Genomic DNA, 18,663 nt, shown 5'->3' with positions numbered 1-18,663 from the left:
AAGTTTTTTTTTTCTTTTTCTTTTTTTAATTAATTTATTTTAGTAAAATTTGAGTTTCTTTGCAAAACATTCCCATTCTAGGTGATGCATGTTTCAGTTTCATAGTTTCAACACTTAATTGCTTAATTGTTCACCTGTAGACATTCATTTCAGTTACTTGTTTCAAAATTATATACAAATTTACAAAACAAACTGAGTTGGGAGTGGGATAATTGTGCATTAACTAAAATCAAGGTAGAGGCTGCCATTAATGGTGAATTTGATTCTTGCCATCACCGTCCAACCAAACATACATAAGACAAATGTAATAATATGACATTAAAAATCTGTGTAGCTTGACTAATTTTGAGTCATTAAGAAAAATGTTTTTTGTTCAGAATATTCTACTTTTTTGGAATGAACACCTTGGGTATTAAGTGCAGTACCGTCCAATACTGCATTTAATACTGATAACCTACAGATTTAGATCCTGAATTGTGCTTAGATATTTTAAATACCAAAATTTCTGATCAGAAGAGTTTCCACAGTATTTTCACTTCACACACTGTCAAAAAAGACCAACATTTGTACACAAATCAACCTTTAATTAAAAACTTTGGTAACCAAAGAAAAAAACAAGTTAAAATGTAATTATACTTAAAGTCGATTTAAAGTCACATTACAGGTGAGTTTACAGTACTGTTTGAGATAATGTCCTAAGAGAGGAAGAATTCTTAGGGTTACAGACTATTTTTTTCTGACAGATACTTGGAGTTTTAAATGTATGAAGATAAAGGCAATATCCAACCACCTGGGGTTTCTGTAAGGTTTAATAATAAATGGAAATAGAACTGTATGAAATTATTTAATTTTACATGACAGAAACAATTAGAATTAGAATTTGTTGAGATGAAGAAGTTCCCCAGAAAAATAAAGTTTTTATCAACCCAACATTTGGTCCAGAGTTCTAGCTGGACGAGACAAGTCATTCATTCACTGTTTAATCACAAACTGTCAGTACAAACCTCGATTTCTTGGATATAAGATTCTTTGATTGTGAAACTCTACAGTTACTTGTCAATGTACTTTGCTTCCACTATGTGACTGTTGCGTATTGAAAACGGCCTCCAAACCACGGCCTGCAGAGCAGAGATGCACATTGGTACCAGACACACCAAGTAAAACATGGTACCACGGAGGCTCTCCAAGGCACTGCAAACAAGAAGACACTTTTCACTGATACTTACTGTTTGAGATATTTCTTCTACCATGTTGATATGCTCTGATTATTTTTATTCTTCTGGCCTCTGTGCTGATCTTTTTATGTTCCTGTTTTAACTCTGCTTTGAGGTTTCTGTTGATATTTCAGTGTTTTATATATAATTGTCAGCACCAGATATACCTTGAAACTCAAAAGGAATGACAATACATCAAATGTTTCTTTGGTTCTATGCGGTGTAACATTAAAAATGACCTGTGAAAAAAAAACGAGTTTTCAAATGTTTGATCCTTTACAATCACTATTGATTACTGGATTTCAACAGAACTCATATCTTTTATCACTTAATTGAAATTTAACTATCTTGCATTTTAAGACCGTTTCAAAAACCTGATTAAAGGGGTTGAGGAGGTTACCATCATCTTGATTGAGTAATCAAAGGGGTTTGATGAAATGAAATGTATGATGTTCACTATTACATTAAATATTGCATTGCTGCTCCTTTGTGGTCTAAAACAATGACTTCTAGATAAGAGACAGCTGCGCAGTCTTTCATCTACAGGTCTGTGGTGACTCAAACTCTCCAAAAATAATGTTCTTCTATTTTTTGTGATACTGTTGCTCGCTAAAATCAGTCTAAACAGCTGCACCTGCATGCTTAGCTCAAAGCGGGTTGTTTCACAAAAATAAGTGATTAAGGGATATTTTAAGTCACCTAAGCTGTTGAATTTAAGAAGAAAGAAAGTCTTTGTACCTTGGATCTGAAGCACTTCCTGCATCCTTCAGTTGTTCGTATCCAAACCGGTTGAGGATGCTGAGAACCAGCATGGGAGACAGAGACTGGGCAGGCTTTGTAAATAGGGCGTTTGTCCCAAACACCATGGAGGAGAGTGGGGAACTTCAGAGGAGGAAAAGATGACAGTAATAGAGGTCAAGAAAACCAATATACATGTTAAATAATGTTTTTTAAAATCTCATTAAAGGACAAAAGAACATAGCTGCATCAGAAATGCTACTTTTATAATATGAATTATTTACTTTTATAATTTTGTTAATTTTGTTTTACCTGCGCTTGTACTTCTGCATGTCTGAGTCTATGATGTCAGCCACAGGCATGTTGAAAAGACTGACAGATGCATGGACAATGATCCTGTGTAGAAGATTATGGAGACAATAAACGTACAGCTTATTCAAAGCGGCTTTTTTTCTTTCTGCAAATAAAAACATACAACAAACACTCTTACATGTTAACAGTCAGGAAAAACACAAGGATGTAGTAGTGCTGAAGACCAATTACGAGCATCACCACTGCAATAGCAGCCTCTGTGTAGAAGGTCAGGAGGAGGATCCTGTAGTAACCAAGATCCTGGAGTAGACTCTGACAGCTCAATATCAACAGCTGAAGATGAAGACAAGGGATTAGAATCAATATATAATGAAGAAAATTATACTGTTATTATAATTATAATAATGATTTGACTGCTAGAAAAAATAAGTGAAACATAGATTTTTATACCATTGACTTTAATTTAAAAGAGAACATGCCACTCACTGCACATTAATGTTGCACAATTTACCAAAACTGTGTGACTGTGATTATTTTGGACAGTATTAAGATTTGCAGTTGTAATAAATCATAATCTTAGTCCATTTACTCTGTTCTGAGGTAACTTAAATAGATCATTTGGCAAAGTACTTCTCAATTAATAACAATTTTTTTTTTATATCTTAAATAAAGTACTACTTAAGAAAGATTGTATAGAAGTATTTCAATTTCAGTTTTAAATGATTTTTGATGCTTTGTTGTGTCTAGTTTATTTTTTTATCTTTTTTTTATTATTATTTTTTTTCTTTTAGTTAAAATTTTTACCTGTCAATCCTATATTTTCAATACATTAAAAAGACAAAATTAATCCTATTTACTGGAGTGTGTTTACAGAATTTAAGAAACTTTTTTCCTGATTTTATGGCGCCCCCTAAAGGCCATGTCGCCCTTAGCATTTGCCTATATTGTCTGATGGGCCAGTCAGGCTCTGTATTGATGGACCATAAAAAATATATTTAAAAAAAATATAAATATAAAAAAATAATAATAATAAAATAAAATAAAGGTTTAGCCCCTCTGTCTTTAAGGACCTCTCTTAAAAACAATCACGAGAGTAAAGTCTTGGAACCAGAGGAAGTTACCTGTGGACAGATGAATCCAACTCCATACATGATGCTTTTGGCCAATGATGGAAGCACATCTGGAGGAATCAGGTGCTCCGTAAGAATTATGGTAAAATTATTGAAAAAAGCTGACTTGAGACCTTGGAGGAAGTTCATAAAGACAAATATCTGGAAGTCCCTGTTGATGAGGATTTGCCAGATCAAAGTTCTCAAATTGGAGAAGGAGGGTCCTGATTGACTGGAGGTCTGGTCTGTAGACTGCTGTTCATCTGATTGGGATACTTTGTTGTCAAAGCGGCTCTCACTGTAGAAACCTGTGTAGAGCATGCAGCCACAGCTCAGGATGGCGATCAGAACTGTGTAGGCTTGGAAAGTTGTAAAGTCCTCCATGTTTTTAGAAATAATACCACAAAGGAGAATACTGGAAGAGCCAAAAAGATGAGCCACCTGAGAATTAACAGAGATGGGGTGTTGGAGGAAAAGCTTAGTTAATTACTGCATCCTAAGCTTCAAAAGCAACTGAGGAAAAACAACAGGTTCCCTTACCTGGCAGTACTTTATAAGTCTAAGTCTGTTCTGGTGCTGGCTGGAAATCTCTGCAAACAACGCACTCTGGGCCAGAAGTACAAAAGTCAACAAACTATCAAAAGCGCAAAGCGTCACTGTCAAATGCAGGCCGCATAGCCAATCACCAGGCTCGTAGGTCCGCCATGGGACCCACGCCAAGAGGAAAGTCAACGAATAGAGAGGGGCACCGTACAGGATGGAGAGACGACGTTGAGAACAGCAGGGCATCTTGGAGTTATCTTGAAGGTATCCAAAGAGTGGGTCATTGACTGCGTTCCACACCATGTACACAATCTGAAGAGACAAGTGGATCATCAGGAAAACACATATAGAAGGTTTCATTGCATTAACTAAATGAAAAACTAAAAAACTTTGATTTTGCTGCTTTTCAACAAAGATAAAAACAATGCCATTAGACTTCTGGCACAACAAGCTGAGTGCAGATAAAACAAGACCCACAACTACACAGGGGGTTTCTAAGTATGCAAACGATAAACTATTACCAATACCACCAATTCATATAACAAATGTATTTGGACTTTGGAATTTCTACTTTAATTTTTCGCCAGATTTCGTTTGATTTGTATGAAAATAAAAAAAAGTTTCAAGATTTTTTAAAAGATCAGTCTGTGTACAAGAATATTCAGAAAGCAGGTACCTCAAGTATTCAATTCAAGGTATATTTTAACAGAGCAACTTTGTACTGGAGTAAAATAATGCATCATTGTTCATCACTGGTAATAAGTTAAAATACTTACTTGTGCTTTGTGGAATGCTGCCTCTGACACCTTGTACTTGTTAACAAACAGCTTGACATAGTAGAAGCCAAATATAGTGTTAATCATACATGCTCCAAGTGTAGTCATGGCATAAGCCAGAGCTGCATGGTTGACTCCAAAGTTCCTAATGAGTCGGACTGCACTCATTTTTTCGGATAATTCACCTGCAGAAGATTTCTCTGCTGTTTCTACCATCGGGTCAGGCAACAGAAAACCCAGCGGACGCTTGTAACATGTAACGTTACCGTGCGCTCTAGTTTAACATTGCTACATATTACACCAAGCTCGCAGCAGAGAATATGATCTGTGTATCTGAACAAATAAGCGATGAGAGTATCGAAGGATGTCCGGGTACATCGTCCCAGATTTGGCAGAACATCGCCTCAAACCAGCGCAACTCGATTTTCATGTCTCCCGGGCTGGGAGGGTCAGAGGATAGCCAATCAAATCTCTGATTGGCTGAGAGGCCGCACTGATAAATTTTCTGCTTTGTGATTGGATAATAAAAAGTGCTTGTCAGTGAAAGCAGGAAGCCACACTTATTACTAGACTTTTTTTTTAATGTTTACTATAGAGTTTTCCAATGAGATGAGAATATTAGGATAAGGAGTATTTAAGTGTTGCCACGTTGCCGGAGACAACAGTCTTTCAAGGAGGATGTGTGTAGTTGACGTCCTGCCTACACTTGGCGCTGGCTCTGCAAATAAAACACACACCTCAGTGTAGGGTTTGCCGTAGGAGGACACCCTCTCCTCACCACAATATTAGAAAATGTTGACCGACATGATTTTGGAGGAAGAGTTTGACAGGCATGGGGAGCTTTGGTACACATCGCAGGACCTTGAACACGGTAAGAGCTGCACGGTTCTGTGGTCGCACCCTTAGTCTGATTGTCTGACTTTTGATATTTGACGTCATTAATGAGAAAAAATTTAAAAGAAAAAAAAATGAGCATGTTCACATTACAAAATATAAATATTATATAATAGTAATATAAAATATTAGGTTTCTGAGGGTTACTGACAAACTTCACAGTCAGAGCTGTTATGTGCAGTATTTCATCCACAATTCAGGACCTGATTGAAATAAAATATATGTTTGTTTTTTTGTTGAATCTCCAACAGTTTATATAAAGTGATGGTTTTTGTTGAAAGATAAGCTATGACAAGAAGAGAATGAATTAGACAGCAGCTGCAGGAGATAGAGATGAATACATGTTTGGAAGGAGCTGAACAAAAGTATTTGTAAGACGATTTTTCAAGACAGTCTGAGTCATACCCATCCCACTGTTCTTAAAAACTTATGATGGACTACACTGTGTACAATTTGCTGAAATGATTGTTGTTTTGGAGTGAGAGCAGTAATTTTATCTAAATGAGACAATTCATGGAGTAAATGTCCACATCATATGGGTCTTTCACTCAAAGGGAACAAGAGGAGCTAATGATTTAAAATGCTGTCATCCTGACTGAAAGAAAACACAAATGTCATGAAAAAGATGGAGGAAATGAGGACATTAGCAAAAGCCGTAGAAGAGTCTAATGCTCATGACATCAACCACAAAGAAAGGTCTTGATTCATCATTCTTTTCCTCTAAATTTTTTCAGTTTCAGCAGCGATGGACAGGGAGTCATCTCTTATGGGATTTGGAGTTTCATCTTTGTCGTGTTATCAAAGGTACTTTTCAGCAGCTGGAACTTTTCCCAGGAACAGAAACTCTGTACGTTTCCTCAACAGGAACCAGGGTCTAAATTTAGTTCCTGGGTAGTAAATCCCCCCCCCCCCCTAGGAAAATCCCTGCTTAGGGAGTATTGCTTTCCAGAAGTCCAGGAACTTTCAGCGGTGGGTCTTCAATGCTAAAAGTTTCTAATTGGCTGAGTACCCACAGTGTTTCCCACAAAGAATGACCAACATTTGGATGTCACACAGCTTCACCTTTAATGCAACTTTAGGAATCAAAGGAGGAAAAATTTACTAATTAATAGTACTTCAAGGTGGTTTCAAGGCACAGAACAGAAAAGATTCATTTTTCCAAGTACTATTTGAGATAGTATTATTGTATTAAGGGAGGCAGAGCCCTTGGGGTTACGGACTAATTTACTCTGAAAATTTTAAATATTAAAGGGACAGTTCAGTTTTTTCAAAGTGGGGTTGTATGAGCTCTATGTGACCACTAAGGACATTAGATACAGTAGAAAGTTGTCTCCTCTCCCTCAGTAAGACACAAACTGTAATCAATGGTGACGAGGAAATAGGCGCTAAAAGGGAAAGACAGTACCAAATTCAAAGGCTATTTTCTCTGCCTACAAGAACTAAAATCAAAAAGTAATACCACAGTTTAAGAGTACGCTACATAAAATATTTTTAAAGTGCATTAAGTCTTCGGAAATATAAACATTTATCTGGACCTAACTAACTGGTCATGTATCCTTCCGCGCAGCACTAGTGCGCTCCGTCCCCCCTCCTACTTTCAGCTGTAGGGAATGTAAACAAGCTGTGCTTCGAGCGCCGGTTGTAGCCTCGTGTAAGTTTGATCAAGTATCATAATTCTTTTGTTTGTACTCCAAGGATTGTGAGGCAGCGTAGGAAATTCAAAATGAGTGACTATGACAGGGACGATGAAGTTCCATTCACTTTGGAACCAAAAGGATACCTGTATGAACCGGAGTACACAGAAGAAGAGCTGCTACAGATGGCGACTGAAAGGAATACAGAGGAAACATCCACGGACACTGGACATCAAGGTAGAGTCGGAAATACTCAGTGGTGTAAACTTTGAGCTGTGACTCAATGCCCACGGATGCTGAGTGTTACTGCTGTCTCGAGTGGAACTTGGTTACAGACACTCTTCAGGATTTGTCTGAGGACACTGCTGGCTCTCAAGCCGTCTGTATAACTCATCACACAGATTTCCCTGCTCTTCTGAATTCTGGAGTGTCCTGTAACAGCAACAACAACAACAACAGTTGTGGCAGCAGTAACACTCAGCATCTTGATTCCGCCTGTTTCCTTGTCACCATCGATTAAAGTTTGTGTCTTACTGAGGGAGAGGAGACACGTTTCTACTGTATCTAATGTCCTTAGTGGTCACATAGAGCTCATACAACCTCACTTAAAAAAAACTGAACTGTCCCTTTAATAATATTGATGGATTTATGTTATTGTGTAGTTTTACATGCTAGTAAAGTTGTGATAATTGGAATTTGTGAGGAGGAGGATCTAATAGAGAATATAGTGTTCCTAACACTACAACATGGTCCAGACTTCGAGTAGGATAACAGAACTCATTTACTCACTGTTAAATCACAAACTGCTTCAGTCCAAACCCCAGTTTATTTAATTCTTTGACAGTGAGACTTTACAGTTGGTTGTCAATGTAATTTGTTTCTGATGTGTGACTGTTGCGTATTGAAAACGGCCTCCAAGCCACGGCCTGCAGAGCAGAGATGCACATTGGTACCAGACACACCAAGTAAAACATGGCACAGTGAAGACTCTCCAAGGCACTGCAATCAAGAAAAAACTTATCACTGAGATTTACTGTTTGAGATATTTCTTCTATCATGTTGATGTGCTCTGATTATTTTTATTTCAGTGGCCTCTGTTCTAATCTTTGTATGTTTCTGTTTTAACTCTGTAGCACTTTGAAGTTTCTGTTGATATTTCAATGTTTTAGATATCAAGTGTATAACAATTCTAATCACTATTACTATTACAACTGCCAGTGTCCAGTATACCTTGAAACTCAAAAACTCAATAAATTAAATGTTTCGTTGGCTCTATGTGGTCCAATACTAACACTGACCTTTGAATTAAAAAAATGCCAGTGTGAGCAGATGAGTCTATAGCTGCTGTCATGCTTGACCCTTCAAATTACTGGATTTTAACAGCACATCTATTTTCGATCACATGACTAAAATTCAACTATTTTGCATTTTAAAACTGTTTTAAACCACATTAAAGGTTGTTGAAGCAACTTGATTGCAGAATCAGATAGGTGCAGTGAAATTAAATGAACGTTGACGATAACAATAAATATTACATTGCTGCTCCCTTGTGGTGTAATACTGTGACTTCAGGGTAGGAGACGGCTGTACAGTGTTTCACCCACAGGTATGTGGTGACTCACACACTTTGTAAAATAATGGTGTCCTATCTTTTGTGATGTTAATGCTTGTTGATATCAGTTTGATTGGATTTTTTTTAAATTGAATGTGCTTTTTAAATCTGTTAATGTTGGTCTAATCAAATGGGGATTACTGAGTTAACACTGATATTAAGCTCCGAAAGTGTGTGTGTTTGATGATTCATGCAAGACCAACATTTGTTTCTTTTGATTTTTATGTTTCACCTCAACTGTTAAATTTAAGTAAAAAGAAACTCTCCGTACCTGGGATCTGAAGCACTTCCTGCATCCTTCAACTGTTGGTATCCAAACTGGTTGAGGATGCTGAGCACCAGCATCGGAGCCAAAGACTGAGCAGGCTTTGTGAACAGGGCATTTGTCCCAAACACCATGGAGGAGAGTGGAGAACTTCGGAGGAGGAGAAAAAAGACAATAATAGTAATACAAACATCAAGCCGTATGATAATAGGAATGTTTTTTAAAATCTCATTAAAGGTCAAAAGAACATTGCTGCACAAGAAATATTTGCAATGTAGTAATTCATAAATGGTTGCATTGGAATTCTTTTTTCACGCAATGAATGCTAAAATAAAAATTGAATTCATCATTACTTTTTGCATTATTCTTTGTTTACCTGCGCTGGTACTGCTGCATGTCTGTGTCAATGATGTCAGCCAAAGGCAAGTCGAAAAGACTGAAAGCTGAGTGGGCAAAGACCCTGTGTAAGAGACCATGAAGACAATAAACATAAAACCCGATCAAAACAGCTTTTTTTCTGTTAAACGAAAACACACTCTTACATGTTAACAGTTATGAAAAACGCAAGGACGCAGTAGTGCTGAGGACCAAGTACGAGCATCACTGCTGCCATCACAGCCTCTGTGTAGAACAAGAGGAGGATGATTTTGTAGTATCCAAGACTGTGGAGCAGACTCTGACAGCTCAATATCAACAGCTGAAGATGAAGACAAGAGTTAGAACCGACACAGAATGAAGAATTTATGCAAACCTTACTAAGTATTTAAAATCATTTCTCTGGGCTGAGAAAAAAAAGCAATACTGTATTATGCCCAACATTTAACAAACAGTAATCCTGTATAAAATGCATTTGGACTGACTATCATGCTGTAAGACAAAGAGTAGGTCAAAGAGGATGCACATTCTACAGATAATCAGTCTACCTTCCTGCTGATCCATTTATCAATGGGCATATTCTAGCTGTACTATGTAAATTTTAAAAGTTGTGCAACTGATGAATAGTGCCAAAAGATCAGACACAAAGACAGGGCAAGAGAAATGGTAGGAAGCTTAACAATTAGGGATGGCCCAACCCAACCCCCCATAACTAATCCTGTTTTTTATATTAAATATTAGCCAATACCAAGGCCCAATCCAGTTTTTCAGTTTACAGAGATAAACTTGATAAGAGGTAAGAAAGTGCAGAAGCACATTTGTTTTGTGTGTTTAAGCAAAAATGTACTGTGGCATATTGCATTCATCAGAAAGGAAAAAAAAACGTCCTGTTTTTATGACATAACTATCTCATATAAACAGGATTTTTATTTATTTTTGATTTTATTATTTTTATGAAATACTATCTCAGAAAACAGGAAGTTCTGAAGTTAAGAAGTAAAGGAATTCCTGAAAATCTTTAATCTTCATCTTGATGAAGAAACATGAAACATGTTACTGTTAACTAAAACACATTAAAAAGCCTACCTTGCCTGTATCAACTGTGCCTCTGATTAGCAGCAAAAACATGCTGCAACAAGTCATGCAGTGAAGCGTCATGGGAAATACTGTTTTAACAAGATTGTATCTCAAAAAAAAGATGAATATTTTTGTCAGGTAGTTATGTTGTAAAAGGACAAGTTTTTTTGTTTTTTCACTTGAATGCAACATGCCACCGTAAGAAATGCAAGCCCCATTCAAAAGAACAACAAAAAGAAAGCCAATAGCAGGAGGGGATATAACCTGTGGACAGATGAATCCAGCTCCATACATGATGCTTTTTGCCAAAGATGGAAGCTCATTTTGAGGAATCAGGTGCTCCGTAAAGATCATGGTAAAATTAATGAAAAAAGTCAACATGAAAACTTGGAAGAAGTTCATGACAACAAATAATTGGAAGTCCCTGTTGCTGAAGATTTGCCAGATCAAAGTTCTCAAATTGGAGAAGGAGGGTCCTGATTGGCTGGAGGTCTGGTCTGTAGACTGCTGTTCATCTGATTGGGATACTTTGTCGTCATATTGGCTCTCACAATAAAAGCCTGTGTAGAGCATGCAGCCACAGCTCAGGATGGCGACCAGCACTGTGTAGGCTTGGAAAGATGTAAAGTCCTCCATGTTTTTAGAAATGATACCACAGAAGAGGACACTCGAGGAGCCAACAAGAGAAGCCACCTAAAAATAAGACAGACGGAGTGTGAGCTCCAGAGAAAAACAGGATTGACAGAGGTTTGTGATAAGGTAAGCGCACTTACCTGGCTGTACTTTAAAAGTCTGAGTCGGCTCTGATGCTGGCTGGATATTTCTGTGAACAACGCACACTGAGCCAGCACTACAAACGTAGACAAGCCATCTAATGCACACAGTGCCACTGTCAAATGCAGGCCGCATAACCAATCACCAGATGTATAGGTCCTCCACGGGAACCAGGCCAAGAGGAAAGTCAACGAGTAGAATGGCGCACCGTACAGGATGGAGAGACGACGTTGAGAACAGCAGGGGACCTTGGAAGTATCTTGAAAGTATCCAAAGAGTGGGTCGTTGACTGCATTCCACACCATGTAAACCATCTAGAGGGACGAGTGGCTTGTGAGAAAAACACTTAAAGTAGGTTTCGTTGCATTAAAAAATTAAAACTAGAGAAATTCCACTTCTTCACTTTAACTAAAAAACATGCATAAATTAAAGCTGCAAACAGTGTTAGTCAAGTCCTCACACTCTTGCCTGGTCGCTTCTGCCAGTCTGTCATACCTGTTTCCCCTCAACTAGCAAAAATTTACCTCCACGGTCAGGGTTTCATCCCTTTCTGGCCCTCTTAGTGCTATAACAGTTGATGCCATGTATTATTTCCTGTGCTGAGTCACATGACCAGCTGCACGGAACTCCTAATCAGTGTGTGACATCATCACAGAAATGCTACAGCAGAGGGAGGATTCAAATTCACAAAAGTTCACAAACAACTTGTCATATAGGCCAGAATGTTGACCTAATCTCTGTAAAAATATTTTATTTTTGTAGAATATTTTGCCAGGAATCCATTCATGTCATTTTTAAAGCTGTACGACTTTTACTTTTTTGTCTAGAGACCCAAATGCGTCAGCCTGCGCGGAGCGGAAAACTGTTTTCCCATCTGTTAACATGGAGGGAGCTGGGAGGGTTTCTGTGGGGTTCACTGATTTTGAGGTCAAAGCTGAAAAGTATTCGTCGTATAGTGAAAATTGTAGTAGAAGTATTAGTAATAATAGCTGCAGAAGTTATAGAAGTGGTTTAAGAAGTAGTATTAGTACAATAAGCAGTTTTAGTGGCAGCTGAAGTATTAGCAGTTATAGTAGTAGAAGTAGAAGTAGAACTGGTAGTAGTGGTAGTAGTAGAGGTAAAAGTAGTCCAAGTTGTAGATGTTGTAGTATCAGTGGCAGAAGAAGTTGTAGTAGAAGTAACTGAGTAGAAGTAGTAGAAGCTGTAGTTTCAGTGATAGTATAGCAGTAAAAGAAGTTGTAGTAGAAGTGAAAGTAGAAGTAGAAGTAGTACTAACAGTAGTACTAGTGGTAGTAGAAATTGTATTTTTTAGTGTTAGTATAAGTAGAAAAAATGGTAAAATGGTAAGTAGTAGTTGAAGTTGAAGCAGTAGTTGAAGTATTAACTGTAGTATAACTAGTAGTAGTAGTAGTTATTGTAGTGGTGTAGTGGATGGTGGTATAAATAGTGGGATTAGCACATTAAGTCAAAGTTGTTATAGTGTGTGTGAGTGTTTGTGTGTGCGGGTGTGTTTGTGCGTTCATGAGTGTCTGTCTGTTTGTGTGTTTGTTTTGGGTGATGAGACTGATAAATACATGTCTTTCACTGTCCCTGAATGTTCTTATTAGTCAGTACACACAGCTGTGTGGTTACCGTGGTGATGGAGCATAAAGGAACAATCAAACCTTTTTGCGATATTTGAACTAAAGTAGGATTTTTGGGTAAGGCAAGCGTCTGAAATCACTGTCACTGTGACAAAAACCGCGATAGCTATCAGTAGACTTGTAGTTCTCGGTCTCGGTCTCGGAGAGATTAGAAACCAACGAGATATCCAGGCACACTGCTGGCTTTGTAGAGCACAACTTTCTATAATGGCTTTTATTATTTTTACGCGCCCTTCGAGTATTTTGTGGCAAACCTCTGTGCTCATCCTGTTTGTGACTGAAGAAAGGCAGACGGGACGCAGATGGGCGATCCACATCAATTTAACTGGAGAGAGAGAAACAGAGACACATTGCATGATTGGGGAGTTGTTTGACTCTTACCTGGGGAAAGTAAAGTCCCATTTTGCTTTGTAACTCCCTCTAATCCATGAGTTGAACCCTCTGTTCAGCATAAATCTATCTTTTGATGAGCGAAGCAACATAATGTACCTGCAGAGAGATTTGCACTGACGCACAGGGGTGTGTCCAGATATTTTAGAATGGGGTGCCCCGATAGGGTTGCCAACTGTCCCGTATTAGCTGGGACGTCCCGTATTTGAGCCAAAAGAGGCGCATCCCTTACGGGACGTTGTTTGTCCTGGCCGCATAGGTAAAGGCAAGATGCATATATTTTTTCTCTCTGTGCGCCATGCTTTGTGTGTCTGGCTGCCTGCCATGGCCGTGGTTACGGTCGTGTGACCCAGTCCCAGTGCGTGCGTGCTGTACTGTGTAGCGAGCATAGACTGTATGGTCTCAGTCTCGGTCTTGGTCTCAGTTTGACTAAGTCTTGATCTTGGCCTTGTCTTGGTCTCGTAACCTTCTGGTCTTGGTAGTGTCTTGGTCTCGGCTGAGGCGGTCTTGACTACAAGTCTAGCTATCAGAAAGAAGAAATACACTAGAGTATCTCAAGACTCTAACAGAGGCAGCGATGTGTTTTAGATGTCTTTGAACAAAATGCGGTCAGGGCAGTGAACTATTAAAGGGGTTATGAATGATACTCAGCCGAGTTTACACTGGGGTTAAATGGGAGCAAAAGCAAATTTAAACAACATTTTAAAATGCTGAATCAGCACAACATAATAATACAATGCAAAACTTTGATTTTGCTGCTTCTCTGGGATATTACATGACAAAGTACATCATTAGACTTCCAGCACAACAAGCTGAACGAATGCAAGATAAGACACAACTGCTCACAGTTTTTAAAGTATGCACACAATAAACTTTTACAAATACCACACATTTAGAAGATAAATGTGATTTTGACTCCAATAAATTTCTAGTCATAATTTCTCAATCTTTTGATCCAAGTGAGAATGAAAAAGTTTCAAGAGATTGAACACTACAACATTTTGAAAGCAGGTACTCCAAGTTATATTTTAACAGTGCAACCTTCACTTGTATTAGAGTTTTATAATCCAACTTTGTCCAATACTGATAATAAGTCAGGTTACTTACTTGTGATTTGTGGAACGCTCCTTCTGACACCTTGTACTTGTTAATAAACAGCTTGACGTAGTAGAAGCCGAATATACTGTTTATCATGCATGATCCAAGCTTAGTCATGGCATAAGCCAGAGCTGCATGGTCGACTCCAAAGTTACCCATGACTGCACAAGTTTTTCTGGAGGGTTCACCTTTAGCAAGTTTCTGTGTCCATCACAGTTCAGACAACCGAAAACCAAGTCACCTGTTGGTCGAGATAAAGCAGACACTTTCAACATAAACCGTTACTCTGCGCTCTAGTTTAACAATATTACACCAAGCTCTTAAGGCAAAGCTGAGCTATTTGATCTCTGTGTGTATCTGTATCTGAGCAAAACAAGCACTGAGCTCTGTGAATGTCCCCGGTACAATAAGAATCCTCCCAGACTTGTCAAAACATCAGCTCAATTTGTCTAACTAGATTTTCATGTCTCCCGGGCTGGGTGGGTTGGGGGGTGAGAAAACAAACCTCTGATTGGCTAAGAGATCCTTTGGTTGTAATTTTTGCTTTGTGATTGGCTAATGAATATGCTTATCAGCAAAAGCAGGAGGTGACACCAATTACTAACTTTTGAAAATGTTAAACGATGGATAATTTCCAATCGGGTGTCCATATTAAACAGTGTTAAAGAGTTTTACAGAACATTACTAAGCCACATTGCTGTAGACAACAGTCTTTCCAGGAGGATGTATGTTGATGACATCCTGCTCACACTTGGCGCTGGCTCTGCTCATAAAACACACACCTGTGTGTCAGGTTTACATTAGGAGGAGTCTCCCTCTCCTCACCACAATATTAGAAAATGTTGACCGACATGATTTTGGAGGAAGAGTTTGACAGGCACGGGGAGTTTTGGCACAGACCACAGGACCTTGAACTCAGTAAGAGCTGAATAGCTCTGTTGTCGCACAATAAACTTTGTCTAATTGAATGACATTTAGTGTTTTCCTCCACTGATGGGTAATCATTCATCAAACCAGGGCTATTTGCATATTGACTTGTTAAAACATTAGGTTATCTTTGGGTTTTTCTATGTTGTGATCAACTGGGTATTCAAAAATTTGTCAAAATCACATACACCCCCTATCCCCTCTCTGCATTTCGTCCTTATAACTGAGCACTGATCCAATGTCAGCGTTGAGAGCATTTATTAATTGCAGCAAAAGACAAGTAGATATAACTAATTGCTGTCAGTGACCATCACCAGCCCTCCCTGTAGTCCACACCATCAAATCAAACTTTATTTATTCTTTGATGTGAGCTCAAGGACGTACTGTGCAACACCACAGTGCAAAATAGGTAGTGACAGTTAGGGTGACACAAGACAAACAGGGAAAAGGACAAACAGGCAGTGTTATTAATTTAAGATAAAAGTACAGGTGCTGGGCTGTTCGAAATACCATTCAGAAAGAAGAAATCACCAGAGATGTGGGGTCCCATGGGGTCCTGTGGAGCATGTGTCACACAACATGAAACAATGTGAGTGGAGTATGGGAAGTAACCCAGCATGCTCTGACGGGACAAATCTCTTATTCACTGTAAGTCTCAACAGGAGCATCTGTACAGGTATGCATGTGAGGTGATCACCAAAGCCCCAAGCAGTTGACTGGTCCAAAAAGCCCAGTGACATCCACAAGTAACCAGCGCACCCAAAACCCACCATGAGGGCCCCAGAGGCCACCTGACCCAGCAACGGTCCTAGAACCTAGAGTTCAATGACCCATCACAACCAAAGGCACCAGAGGTGACCCCATGGGGCCTGACATGGGGAAGGCTGACCACACACAACACCTACACCCCATGAACCAACAACTTAACTTATCATTTATATTTACGGTGCAAGATACTTCTTCTACTATGTTCTTATGCTTTGATCATCTTCATTCTGCTGGCCTTATCACAACTACTACTTTTAAAAATGCCAGCACCAGATGTACTTTTAAACTTAGAAAGAAAAAAAAAATCAAACGTTTCTTTGGTTCAACAGTCTAACATTAATAGTGACCTTAGAAAAAAAAATCCAGTGTGGGGGGATGATTTCTTAAAAGAGTTGGCAAATGCTTGATCCTTTTCAATCACTATCAATCGCTGGATTCAACAGAACTCCTATTTTCAATCACATGATTAAAATTCAACTTTTTGGGAATTTTAAAACAGTTTTAAAATCTTATTGATAGAGTATCAAAAGGTTACTGACATTTGATTGAGAAATCAAACGGGTTTGATAAAATGAAATGTAAGATGTTTACTATTAGAATAGAATAGAATAGAATAGAATAGAATAGAATAGAATAGAATAGAATAGAATAGAATAGAATAGAATAGAAAAGAAAATATGTTATATCCCTGAGGGGAAATTCAGGGAAATCAATTTAATTAATTTAACTAAATTTTGAAATGCTACTCTCTTGTGGTCTAAAACCATGACCGCTGATGTTGTTGCTTGCCAACATCAGTCTGATCAGCTGCACCTGCATGCTTGGTTCAAAGCGGGTTACTTCATTAAAAAAAGTAGATTGGGGATATTTTAATTGCATTTTCCTTATCAACCAAGCCATTTAAGAGTTTTTGAAATTAAAAGTGCTTTTAGGACTGCAACAGTGGGTGTTTTTATACTACAAAAGAATCAGGAAGCAGGAAGATGCTTTGGTGGACTACAAATGTGTTTGTGTGTGTTTGATGATTCATGCAAGACCAGCATCTGTTTAATTTTGATTTCCATGTTTCACCAAAACTATTAAATTTAAGTAAAAAGAAACTCTCTGTACCTTGAATCTGAATCACTTCCTGCATCCTTTAGCTGTTCGAATCCAAACTGGTTGAGGATGCTGAGCACCAGCATAGGAGCCAGAGACTGAGCGGGCTTTGTGAACAGAGCGTTTGTCCCAAACTCCATGAAGGGGAGAGTGGGAAACTTCAGAGGAGGAGAAAAAAGACAGTAATAGTAATACAAAAATCAATCCATATGTTAAAAAAAAAAAAATCATCTCAACAAAAGTAAAAAGAACTTGTCGGATAAAGAATATTATTAATTTGGTGATTCATAACTGGTTGCTAAAGGGTGCTGTTCTTTTATTTTCACTTTCCATGCACTGAATATTACAATAAAAATAAGATCATACACTTTTATTAACATTTCTGTTTCACCTGCGCCTGTACTTATGTGTGTGTCAATAATATTGACCAAAGGCAAGTTAAAAATGACTGAAGGCTGTGTGTACAATAACCCTGTGTAGAAGATTATGGAGATAATAAACAAACATGATCCAAACGGCTTTGTTCTTGTTTTTCTAAATTAAAACATACTCTTACTACACCAGGATGAAGTAGTGCTGAGGACCAAGTACGAGCATCTCAGTGCCATCATAGCCTCAGGGTAGAAGGTGAGGAGGAGGATTTTGTAGTATCCAAGATCCTGGGGCAGACTCTGACAGCTCAATATTAACAGCTGAAATAACCAACGAAGAACAAAAAAAGAAAAAATAGTGCAAATCATACAAATGACTTATTACTTTTCAGGGCTGACAAAAACAAAAATACTGCGTTATAAGCAATTTAGTAATCAACAGAAATCCTTGATAAATTACATTTGGACTGACTATCACACTGTTTTGACAGAAGAGTAAGTCAAAGAAGACACACACTCTGCAGATGGTCAGCAGCTCCAGACATGACACTGTATGGAGCTGGATTCAGCTCAATGCAAAGAAATTTCTGACTTTACCAAAATTAATTTCACACCATTTTTGACCCATGTCAAAAAATTTTTTAAGAAAGTTTCAAGATCTTTTGAAGAGCAGTTTGAATACAAAATATTCTTTAAGCAGTTAAGTTATTTTTAATATGTTTATATGATGCAACTTTTCCTTCACTGATAAGTCAGGATACTCACTTAAGGGTTGTGGAATACTGCCTCTGACACCTTGTACTTGTTAACAAATAGCTTGACAGAAGCCAAATATATTGTTTATCATGCACAATCCAAGCTTAGTCAGAGCTGCATGGTCGACACCAAAGTCCCTCATGCCTGAATTCATTTACCCGAAGGATTCACCTGTAGCAGGTTTCTGTGCTGTGTCCATCACAGTTCAGACAACCTTACAGTCACCCTTAACGGACGCTTTCAATATATAACGTTACCTCGAGTTTAACAATGCTTCATATTACACCTA

The 18,663-nt window shown here is 38.2% G+C and overlaps 2 protein-coding genes across 2 annotated transcripts; both read right to left on the bottom strand.

The window, feature by feature from the left end:
- Positions 1 to 651: 651 nt before the first annotated feature.
- LOC141809771 (transmembrane protein 180-like) lies at positions 652 to 5,115 on the bottom strand. The gene is made up of 7 exons (XM_074696957.1): positions 4,693 to 5,115; positions 3,914 to 4,228; positions 3,386 to 3,814; positions 2,443 to 2,597; positions 2,265 to 2,348; positions 1,953 to 2,096; positions 652 to 1,191 (listed from the first exon to the last, which is right to left on the bottom strand). Exons 1-7 carry the CDS (start codon positions 4,906 to 4,908, stop codon positions 1,050 to 1,052), a joined length of 1,485 nt encoding a protein of 494 aa, XP_074553058.1. The 5' UTR covers positions 4,909 to 5,115; the 3' UTR covers positions 652 to 1,049.
- Positions 5,116 to 8,071: 2,956 nt separating this feature from the next.
- Positions 8,072 to 14,671, bottom strand: LOC141809337 (transmembrane protein 180-like). The gene is made up of 7 exons (XM_074696324.1): positions 14,464 to 14,671; positions 11,323 to 11,637; positions 10,814 to 11,242; positions 9,640 to 9,794; positions 9,474 to 9,557; positions 9,104 to 9,247; positions 8,072 to 8,219 (listed from the first exon to the last, which is right to left on the bottom strand). Exons 1-7 carry the CDS (start codon positions 14,611 to 14,613, stop codon positions 8,072 to 8,074), a joined length of 1,425 nt encoding a protein of 474 aa, XP_074552425.1. The 5' UTR covers positions 14,614 to 14,671.
- Between the last annotated feature and the right edge of the window lie 3,992 nt (positions 14,672 to 18,663).

This window comes from Halichoeres trimaculatus, unplaced genomic scaffold (genome assembly GCF_033239565.1).
Source record: "Halichoeres trimaculatus isolate MK-OKI-2021-1 unplaced genomic scaffold, fHalTri1.1 fHalTri1_scaffold_20, whole genome shotgun sequence".
In the NCBI taxonomy this organism is placed as follows: Eukaryota; Metazoa; Chordata; class Actinopteri; order Labriformes; family Labridae; genus Halichoeres; species Halichoeres trimaculatus.
Note: the sequence above shows the minus strand (reverse complement) of the source record. Positions and strands in the feature narration are given on the sequence as shown.